This window comes from Camarhynchus parvulus, chromosome 17, assembly GCF_901933205.1.
Source record: "Camarhynchus parvulus chromosome 17, STF_HiC, whole genome shotgun sequence".
In the NCBI taxonomy this organism is placed as follows: domain Eukaryota; kingdom Metazoa; phylum Chordata; class Aves; order Passeriformes; family Thraupidae; genus Camarhynchus; species Camarhynchus parvulus.
The window spans coordinates 5,296,093-5,306,573 of record NC_044587.1 but is presented as its reverse complement, the minus strand read 5'-3'; the positions used below and the strand labels follow the sequence as shown (position 1 = coordinate 5,306,573).

The 10,481-nt window shown below is 59.6% G+C and overlaps 1 protein-coding gene across 1 annotated transcript; it reads right to left on the bottom strand.

Moving 5' to 3' along the window:
* Positions 1–7,544: 7,544 nt before the first annotated feature.
* Positions 7,545–10,134, bottom strand: IER5L (immediate early response 5 like). The gene has a single exon (XM_030961688.1). The coding sequence runs from the start codon at positions 9,848–9,850 to the stop codon at positions 8,861–8,863; it is 990 nt and encodes a 329-aa protein (XP_030817548.1). The 5' UTR covers positions 9,851–10,134; the 3' UTR covers positions 7,545–8,860.
* Between the last annotated feature and the right edge of the window lie 347 nt (positions 10,135–10,481).

The following is a 10,481-nucleotide window of genomic DNA, read 5'->3' as shown; positions in this document are numbered from 1 at the left end:
AGGGCCTTACTTTTCCATGTTTAGAGCATATACCTTTAAAAATATTAGTTTAGGTATTACATACTCCCTTTGAAAAAATTCCCTTGTAGGCAAGAATAAAACTTACAAAAAGGCTGTTACAGAGATCATCAACTCTCTATTAGATAGCTTGGAATATGCTCCACTAGCACCAGAGTTTAGTCTTCTCCAAATTACTGTAGAGGATTTGACTGTATCTTGCTGATCCATCCACATTTTAATTTCCTCTGCACGGATACATATTGCAGGATGCTGGAAATCCCCAAGCCCACTGGAGCTGCAAGACTGGATGTTTCATCCTGTAACACCAATAAAATGTTAATGCATACTAATAGCAACAGCAAAGGGGTTTATGGAGCGAGCTTGGAAGTATTTTATAATTGGTAGGGTATCTGTGTCACAGAGAATTTGGGGTTAGAGTCATCAAGTATTGCACTTTGTCAACACAGGAAAAGAAAAACCCTCAAAATATATCTCAAACCTACTAATTTTTATAATTAAAGGGGAAAGATGGGAGATGAGTCCCTGGGGAGAGAGTCAAACATAAATTTCATATACATGAGAGAGCTGTCACTGGTTGGGATGGATTCAGGATCTGTGTGTTCAGTTGCCTGCTCTGCCTGGAGCCCACTGCAACCTTACCTGAGGACACTGCCTCCCTTTCCCACCTGGAGACCAAGGCTAAAAACACCATCCTGCTGTACAAACCCAGTGAATCTGGGCATGGGGTGACATAAATACATCTGCAAGATGAAATCCAGGGAGCTGACCATGACTTGGCTTCCAGCAGCTCATTGTGTGTCCTCTCCACCCAGCCTGCTGGTGTTGTCCTATTTACTGCAACCTGAGGTACCAAAACCAAGGAAAATCTGAAGCTGGGGTCAGAAGGACCAGATTTCCTCTGTCTGTCAGGGTTTCCATCTGTCAGTGTTTGGTTGCACCCCTTATCCTGCCTATTCCAAACGTGTGTCTGGGTGCTCTGGTCACTGCCTGTTGTGGTGAGAAGTGTGGGACAGAGACAGGAGATCACACAGGATCAGGACAGGAATTGCTGATCCAACCTGGCTGGCACTTTCCTCCCCTTCTCCTCCTGCTGGATTGAAGCACGAGGTCTCCCTGGTCTGTGGGCAGGAGGGGAAGAGCCTGGATGGCCACAGCACTGCTTGTTTTAATAGATGTGCTCCAAAACCTGAGGATTTTCCCAAGTCAACAGATCCCAAGCCCAGGAATAAGCCAGAGGCACTGCCTGACCCTGCAGGTACCACTGGGCTGAGTTGAAGGAGCTCTGGATGTGAGTGCTCCTGAAACAACCTCAGGCTGAGTTAATCCAGTGGTAACTCCACAGGGGAGAGTGGAGGCTCAGTCCTCCTCCTCACCTCTCGTGTGACTGAGCCAAGGGCACAGCACCACAGAGCCTGGACTTCCATGTCCTGGCTCCTGAGGTTTTCAGCCCTGTCCTTGCTTTGGGAGTGGGAGTGGAACAGCCAGGATGCTCATGATGCTGTGGGGACAAGCTGGGGGGAGATGGGTGGTGGAAGAGAGCAGCCACAGAGCCTGGATAGGATAGGGAGGTTCTCCCCTGGCTCTGAGTGTTCCCCAGACACCCTGGCTGCTGCTTTATCCCTGTGCAGGGTCATCCCCCATCCCAACCCAGCCCTGCTGGAAGCTGCCTGCAGAGCTCTCCCTCGCCTCACACCAGCACGGAGCTCGTGAGGTGCAGCCTGTCCCTTCACACGTATTTTGGGCTGTGTTTGCTCTCCAGCACCAAAGCAAACAAGGGTGAGTTGCTGGCATTCCCTTCCCTGAGCTGTGCAGAGCAGCCCCGGCTCTCTGCCGGGGGAGCTCACGGGAAAATCTCCCAATCCTGAGCACTCCCTGCCAGGCGGGCAGCACCGGGCTGCGCTGGCAGCCGCGAGAGGAGGAGGAGGAGGAGGAGGAGGAGGAGGAGTGGGCATGGGCAATGGTTGGTGTTTTGTTCATCCTCACCAGGGAGAAAGAGGAGAAACAAAAGCAGGAGCAGCGCGGGGCACCGGGCTGGCTGGGCGAGGAGGAGACAAAAATAATCGTGCAGAATTTCATCGAGGAGCTTGAAAAAGGGAGATTTTGTGAGCAAACAGTCACCTCCTAGCACAGAACTTCCCAGTCTCCAATTTCTAAATTCCATTCACATCAACATCCACTTTCATGTTGCAAAACCTGGGGAAAAAGGGAGGGAAAAAAAATGCAGCTTCACATATTTCAATGCAAAAGTCTCATTTTGGTGTGGAAAAGAGGGAGAAAGCACTGCTTTGGGGGTTCTTTATTAGAAATCGAGCTCCCAGAATGGAAATGTGGAAATAATCAGGGACCTGAGGCAGGTGGGGTTGCTCCAAAGCTGCTCCTGTCTGTTGGGGCTGAGCCCAGTGGGGCCATGAAGTGGCTGCTGGAGGTTCCCCCGTGGGAAAGGTGGGAGCAGGGGCACGGTGCAGAGGCTGCGCTCTGGCACACAGGAGTCCTCACGAGCTTGGGACAGCAGGTGTGGGGGGAAAACACACGGATCCAACCCAATGAGGGACCTGCCAGCCAGGCAAAAAGGGGCAGCTTCAGAACCAGGAAAAGGAGGAGGATTGCAGGGAGCAGGAATGGCCCACAGCGGCACCATGGATGTGGAGGTTCCCCTGGGAAACCCTTTTCCCTCCTCTGAGCAGAAGCACAGATGAGGTTAATGCTCTGTCTCATTCCCTGCAGGTGTGGGACAGATTCTGCTCAGCTGGACCAGCCATGGCGTGAGGAGTGAGGATCAGAGCAGGCTTTGGTGGGGGCTTCTCCTCTCCCTGCTCCTTTATCTGTAAGACTTGGAGTGTTTCCCCTGAGGAAAAGGAGCCAGGGCAGCTCTGCCTGGGCTCTGCCCCTGGGCTTGGCCCTCTCCTTCTCTCCATGCCAACCTCCGTGTGCTGCTTGGCATTGGCCGAGGTCTTGGATGGAGCTCCTGCCTGCCTGGCATAGAAATCCCAGAGTAACTCTGCTGGAAATGTCCTTTGCCCTGAGGAGCAGCTGGAGAAGCCCTCAGCCCCCAAGGGTCTGGGTCAGCAGTGCTGCCAAGCAGCCCCAGGTCCCCCTGCAGGTGACCAGGACTGTCACTGGCAGCACAGCCCCCTCAGCCAGGAGCAGCAGTGACACCAGGGGAGCCCGTGCTTAGCAGAGCAGGTGAGCCCACCTTATGGGTTATGGATTTTGCTTGGCTGAGCTGTGCGAGCCCCAGTTGGAGAAGTTAGCAGCTGGTTTCCCCATTTCCCAGCTTGTGGGGGCAGCAGGTCCTTCTCTGCAGACCCCTCATTATGTTTCTCTGATGGAAACGTGGCTGAGGGGGTCTGTGCACCCCAACTTTGCTGCAGAGCTCTACCCAGCTTGTGTCTCTGGGGTGCCAGTAACCCCCTAAATCATTTGGCATCAGTGTCTTTTGAATGCTGAGGGAGGTTTTTTGCTTCTCCTGCTGTACAGCCAAGCTCCTTGTGCGTCGATGGTGGTGGCAGAGTGTTGCTGAGATGGCTGCTCTGTGCTTAGTGGCTGCTGCTCCTGTGAAAAGTGCTTTTTACTCTAATTTTTCTGTTGTGCTGTTTTTGCTGTTCTGTGTGAGGGACAGCAGCCTCTGCCACACAACAGCCTCCTCCAAACTTTCCCACTGCGTGCTGGTAAATCCAGGACAGGCTTAACTTAAGGAGCAACATTAATCATCAAATCTATAAGCAGGATATAGAAAGGCCAAGTGTGAATAATTACTGCTCAGGTGCTAATTACCCAGGCCCAGACCAAACCCACCACATTAAAGAGGCAGCTAACGGCAGTGGCCTCTCGACCACGTTGCTGGGTCCCCCATTGCTCTCCTGCTGCTCTCTCTGCAGGGGACTCCTGCAAACATCTGCTAACGTGTGCAGATCCCAAAATATTCTTCTGCTCATTTGTGTTTAAGCTGGGGAGATGAGATGGGAAGGATCTGACTCAAAATCAACAGATGGAAGGAAGGACAGATAGATCCTGCCTGGGCTCTGCAGAGCACAAGGTTGCTCTCCTGAGGATGGGCTGCTGGGACTGGATATGGGCTTGTTCTTGGTGTAGGAGGACATGGAGCTGCTCCAGCTGTGGGGCAGCACCTGGGAATTGCTGCTTGGCTCATGGTGTGAGGGTGGGTTTTCCTCAGGTGGTGCCCAACCACCCCCTGGGAGCTGGGGGTGAGCTGGGCTGGGAGATGGGAGGGTCAGTTCTCCATCACTGTGTCCATCCTTGGACAGACCCGCTGGATGTGCAGTGACATCTGGGCTGAGCCGCTGGCTTTGGCTCTGGGCTTGACCTGTGACTCGCTAATGCCAGATCTGAGCCCCCCAAGCACCAGGGGGGTGTTGGGGGTGCAGGGCAGAGCCCTGGGACCAGTGGGTGCTGGGTTTGTGCTGACCCTCTGCTCTTGGTGAGCCCAGCCCGGCAGCCACCTCTGCAGTTGCCTCTGGGTCAGGGAAATCGAGCGAGATCTGGACCCTGCTGGGTTCCAGAGGCAGCTCCCAGGTGCTTTCTGCCCTTCCTGCCCGCGGGAAAAGCGCGCTGGGCTCGGGCTCTGCTCCAGCCGCGGGTTGAATTTCTGCCTCTGTTACCGGAGGCAGCGTCCCTGCCCCGGGCAGGGTGACACTTCCCCAGACAAGGGGTTCAGCGTGGTGACACCGAGGACACCAGCAGCGGATCTGCTTGCGGAGGGCGTTTTGCAGTGGGAAGGAAAAGCCACACGTGTCTCGCAGCTGGCAGAGGGAGCGGTGTGAGCACGGAGCCGGCTCCCGCTGCCTTGGCACGGGGCAGGGCTCCCCTGGCTCCCCTGATCCCCCATTCCCGCGGTTCTGTGCCAGCCGCGCTCCTCCTGTCCCTTCCAGGGACCCCTCTGTGCCTCATTCCCGCTCCGGGGCTGCCGGGCACGAAAGGCTGGCGATGCCCGTCCGCCCCCAGCCGGGAGAGCGCTGAGGGGACAGAGGACATGGAAGGATTTTTAGGGTCAAACTCTTCAGCATCAGCTAAAGGTCGGGCAGTGCTGGGCACGTTGGAGCGCGCTGGGGACAGGCGGTGACACGGGAGCAGAGCTCACGGCTGGGCTGGGGGTGGCAGCTGAGCTCCCTCAGATTTTGGGTGCTCCACCCTGCTCCAGCCCGTCTGTTCTGCATCTCTCACCGGAGCCAGGGAGCGGAGGGGCTGGGGGGCTTTGTGGTGGGTGCCCACCGCGTGTTGGGCGGGCACAGCCCCTTCCTGCAGCACCCAGGGGGTTCAGCCGACTTGTGAAGGGATCAAAACATTTTGTGCCTGGAAGACGAGGAGCGTGTGCGAGAGTGAGGATGGGCTTGTGTTGGGGGGTGCAACCTTCCCCTGTCACCTCCCTTCTAGCCTGAATGCTTCTGCCATCATGACTAATTTATCAGGTACTTATGAATATGCAGATGAGACTCTGGTTTCCAGGCTCTGCTTTCAGGAGAGGCTGTGATGGGCTTTCTGCTGCTGCCGCCTTCGTAAGAAGAAAAATGTCATGTACCAGCGTTTAAAATAAATAAATAACTGCGCCACCGAGAGCGTGTGAGTCTTCGCGGCTCCGCGGAGCTGTGGGACCTCCTCGCTCCTCAGTGACAGGGATTTTTGAGTGTCCCTGTGGCATATGCACCCCGATTCCCCCTCCCCGCGCGTGTACCGGCGATGCGGAGGCGTCTTTGCCAATTCCAGCCTTTGAAACCTTGACTGAAGCCCCAGAAAGTTCCACTGTGAAGGCGGGCGAGAGCTGGCTCCCCCGGGAGAGGGGGGATTTGGAGGGACAGGTGCGCCTGGGGTGGTGGAGCCTGCAGGAACGGGTGCTTGTCCTGCTGGTGGCCCCTTTATCACTGAAACCCCGAGGTCTGGGAGATGGGGAGCGGTTCGGGAGGGTGATGATTGAGTGCATGAGGCTGCTGGACTAAAGCGAGCTCTGCCCCTGGCTGGCTGGGCTGCCTGAAGCAGGGGCTGCAGGAAAAGGATTTGGGTTTAAGTTACCTGTGGGCATCCGCAGCAGCACCTGGGTTTTAAAACTTCCCCCAAATACTATGTGCAGCAGCTGTGGGTGCAGGAGCTGCTGCTTCTCCTAATCCCACTGCCGGGGAGCCTCGACTCCCGGGGCAAGGAAGTGGGATGGGGCCGGGGGAGGCCCCCAGGGTCCGGAGCAGGAAGGGGACTTCTCCATGGCCCCGTGGGTGAATTTTCTCTGGTCAAAGCATCCAGCTCTGGTTTCACAGAGCGAGCGCTGGTGCGTCCAGCAGCGCTCCCGCAGTGCCTCTGCGCCTGGGCACGGGGTTACAGGGCTTATATTTTCAATTGTGATTTTTTTTTGAGGGGAGTCTGTTTGGAGGATGAGCAGGGGAAGGGAGCGGCGCTCAGCCCTGCGGTGTCCTGAGCGGGACAGGGCTGTCCGGGGGCAGCAACCCCGGCGTTTGGGGACAACGCGGCCGCCCCTGCCCCTTCCTCTCGGCTCGGGGTGGGTCGGGGCCGCCCCCTCTCTCCTTCCTCCCCTCCCTCCCTCCTCTCCTTCCCTCCGCGCTCCCCCGGCCCCGCGCGGCGCTGCAGGTCCCGCGGCGGGCGCCAGGGGCGCTGCGGGCGCGGAGCGGGCGCGGGGCGCGGGGCGGGGCCGGGGGCTCCGGGGGCTCCGCGGGCTCCGCGCTCCGGCTCCTCTGCTGCCGCGACCCCCGCAACCCCTCCGCGCCCCGCAACCCCCTGGTTTCAGTCTCCCGGCCCGGGAGAAGGGAAGGTTGCGCTCCCGCAGTGATGCGCGGGGCAGGGAATGGGGGTTTTGTCCATGTGTTGGTTTGGGGGGGGGGTCCAAATCCAACCTAGGGATGTTGGGGTGCGGGAGCAGAGGGACGGTTCAATCTGCGGGATTTGAGCTGCATGCTAGAAACTGCGCGTTGTGCACAGGTTAAAAAAATAATAATTCTCCCCTCCTGAGGTGGCCGGGGGGGTGTTGAAGGGGTGTGGAGCGGCCCCGGCTCGTTCCTGTGGGGTAAAGGAGGGGAGGAGAAAAACACATGCACAAAAAGGGGGAAAAAAGGAAAACCCGCCCGCACCACCCAGCGGCCCCGCGCGGGGATAACAAACTCCAACTTAAAAAAACTTCCCGAGCGCGTCGGGGGGCGCGGAGGCGGCGGCGCTGCCCAGGTGCGGGTCGGGGGGTCCCGGCTGCTCCCCCCGGCGCGGGGCGCGGGGAGGGGACCCCAGCTCCGGCCCCGTCCCCACCTGGGACTCGCTCTGCGCGGCACAGCCTGACCCAAGGGGGGGCTTTTGTTGCATCCCGGCAGCCGGGGGGGCTGCGGGTGCGTGTGTGGGGAGAGGGTGAATCTGGATGGTGCTGGGGAGGAGACAAAGGGGTTTTTCCGAGGGGGGGTACACGGTGAGAGGGAGTTGGAGTTTCGGTGAAGGCTCCCCGGTGCAGAGGGGAAGCAGTGGCTCAGGAGAGGGACTTCAGCGGGCTGCGGGGTGAAGGAAAGCAAGGGCACAGCAACTTTATAATCGACTTTTTATTAAGATTATAAATTTAAACAAATCTGAACAGTTTTACCCGGTGATATACAATTCCATATGCACAAAAATACAGGCTTACAAACAAAGAAAAAGGAGCAGGAAAAAAAAGAAGACCCCAACAGACCGTTTTGCAAAGCATCCTCAGTTACACACAGTGCTGATACCGTGAAGTTGGGAGTGGGCAAAAGAAAGAGGAGGGGACGACGACCAGAAAACCCACCTTTTTACAACAAAAGGTTTTTCTTTAAAAAAATAATGTAAAAAAAATCAAGAGACCCTACAGGAGACAATCTCTTCACAAGACCAAACACTGCTGGTTTTATGATTGGGAAGGCTGAAACCAGAACAGTTAAACTTAAGGAAAAAAAAAAAAAAGAGAGGGGAGAAAAGAAAAAAAAAAAAGGGGTCAGACCCGGCACACACATTGGAGACGTGAGTCGTGTTACACGGGTACCTGCCGCATCACAAGCACACACCGAGGCGGAGGCTCCGGGCTGCCGGGGGTGGCTCGCCCCCTCCCCGGTGTGGCGGGGCGCAGCCCGGAGGGACCCCCGGCTCCTGCTTTTCCCCTTCCCACATTCAGCTCTCAGAACCCTCCAGCGCGCTCCCCTGGCACGAGCGGTGGGAAGAAGTCACATCGCACACGTTTCTTCTGGGAGGAAAGTTGAAATGTTTTCATTTCTGCTTTTTTTTTTTTTTTTTTTTGTTCTTTTAAATATATAAAGAAACGCACAAAAGCGACGGGGCAGCAGCAGCGGCTTTCCCCCTGTCCGCACCCTGAAACGCAGCGAGCCGGGGGCGGCGGGACCCGCGGGGCGGCCCGGGGCGGGGAGCGGGGCCGGGGGCGCTCCCGCCGCGGGGTCCCGGGGCCGGTCCCGGCTCTCACGTGGCGCTACCGGCCGCCAGCACCGGCCCCAGGAAGCCCGCCGCGAAGAGAGCCCGAGCGGACACAAAGAGGATTATTTAAATAGGTGCCTCGTTGTTGTTTTTTTTTGTTGTTGTTTGTTTTGTTTTCGTTTGTTTGCTTGTTTTTGTTGTTGTTTTTTTTTCTCTCATCTCTGCAAAAATAAAGTCCCAAGATCTTAGATTTTGTTTTTCTTTATTGTACAATTTATAAAACACTAGCGCGGCTCTGCCCCCCCGCCTCCCCTGCGCACCCCTCGGCACCCCCCTCCCCTCGCCCCAACCCCCCTCCCTGCCTTTGTTTCAGGGTCCCCCCTCCGGAGCCGCCGTCCCTCGGATCGCACCCCCGTTTTGTCAACAGCCCCCCACACCCCTTCTGCTCCCCCACTTCTCTCTAAAACGCGACGATGGCCCGAGTCCAGGCTCCCAGGCTCGCCAGCGCCTGCTTGCTGCACAACTGCCCGTTGAGGGGCTGCTCCGAGTCCGCCTGCTGCCGGCTCACCAGCCCCGTGAAACCGGAGCCGAAGATGGAGATCAAGTTGGAGATGTTGGAAGAGTCCTGGGGGTGCTCGGCGCTGTACTCCTCGAAGCGGGCGCGTTTGGTGCACGGGGCGAAGGGGGGGCCGCCCGCCACCCCGCCTCCCCCCGGCTCCCCTTCCTCCACCCCCTCCTCTTCCTCCTCCTGCCCCGGGTAATACTTGCGCTTGGTGCCGGGCGCGGGCGGCGGGGAGGCGAGCCCCGGTGCCGGCTGGCAGCAGCAGGGGCACTGCGAGCAGCAGTCCTGGTGCAAGTACCCGTTCTCCACCGTGGTCACGACGTGAGTGTCCAAATCCAGCACCGTGGTGCGGCTGCTACAGTGCGGGGCCCCGCCGCTCCCGAAGTCACAGCCGGCGGCGTAGAGCAGCCCCGGGGCCGCGCTGCCTCCGCCGCCGGGACCGGCGCTGCCGGTGGCCCGGTAGAAGCCCGGGGACGAGTCTCTGCAGGGCGCTCGCTGCATCTCCGGGGGCACCGCGCACACCGGCACCTCCAGCAGCTCCGCGCCGCCCCGCGCAGCCCCGCAGCTCCGCGCCTCGCGGTCCTGCGTGTCGGCGGGCAGCGGGAGCGCCGCCAGCTCCGGCGGGGCGGCGGCGGCGGGCGGCGGGCAGGCGGGCATGGCGAGGAGCGGGGCGCCGTCGGGGTAGTGCTGCTGGCGGCGGTAGAGCTCGGCGTAGCGCTCGCTCAGGTAGAGCTGCCGGGCGTTGCGGAGCACATAGGAGACGAGCAGGTTCTTGTGGAGCTTGATGCCGCCTCGCTGCGTGCGGGAGCTGTGGATCTTCCGCAGGGAAATACTGATCAAACTCTGCGCATCGAGGGTGCACTCCATCCTCCTCCGGCCCCTCAGCATCGGCTCTCGCCGCCCGCGCAGCCAGGCACCCCGGCCCGCATCCACACGGCAGCCGGGCGGGTGCGGAGGGTCGTAAGGAAGGAGGATAAAGAGGCGGGGGAGGGAATAAAGGGGAGGGGGGAAGGGGAAAAGGGGGAAAGAGCCTGAGGTCGCTGGAGAAGGGGGGGCAAATAGAGAGGGGTGTCTTCAGGGGGCGGCCAGCGGCGGGAGCAGCGCGGGCATCGCCGGGGGCTCCCGCTGCTGCCGCCGCCGCCGCGCTCCGAGCACGGACGGCGCGGGCGGGCAGCGCCACCAGCGCCGCGCGCGCCCCCCGCCCCGCCCTCCCGCGCGGCACCGCCCCCCGCCCGCCCCCTCCGCGCGCTCCCGCCCGCCCCGCCCACCCGCGCGCGGCCCTCCCCTCGCCCTCCCGTACCTGTCTCGCAGAGACACTGAACACCCGCCCGCCCGGCCCCCGCCTTTTATACCGCTGCGCCGGCCCCCGGGCCCCGCCCCCGCGGCCGGCGCTACCAATGGAAAGGCGGAGAGCGGCTTGACGGGCGGGCGGCGCGGCCAATAGGAGTGAGGCGGGCGCCTCGCGCCGTTCAAATGGTGTCAGGCGCGGAGCGCCCCGTGAGGGCGGCGAGGGCTCGGC

What these genes read in the sequence shown, in the direction of transcription:
- IER5L (XM_030961688.1), bottom strand. Translation starts at nt 9,850, where the DNA reads ATGCTGAGGGGCCGGAGGAGGATGGAGTGCACCCTCGATGCGCAGAGT.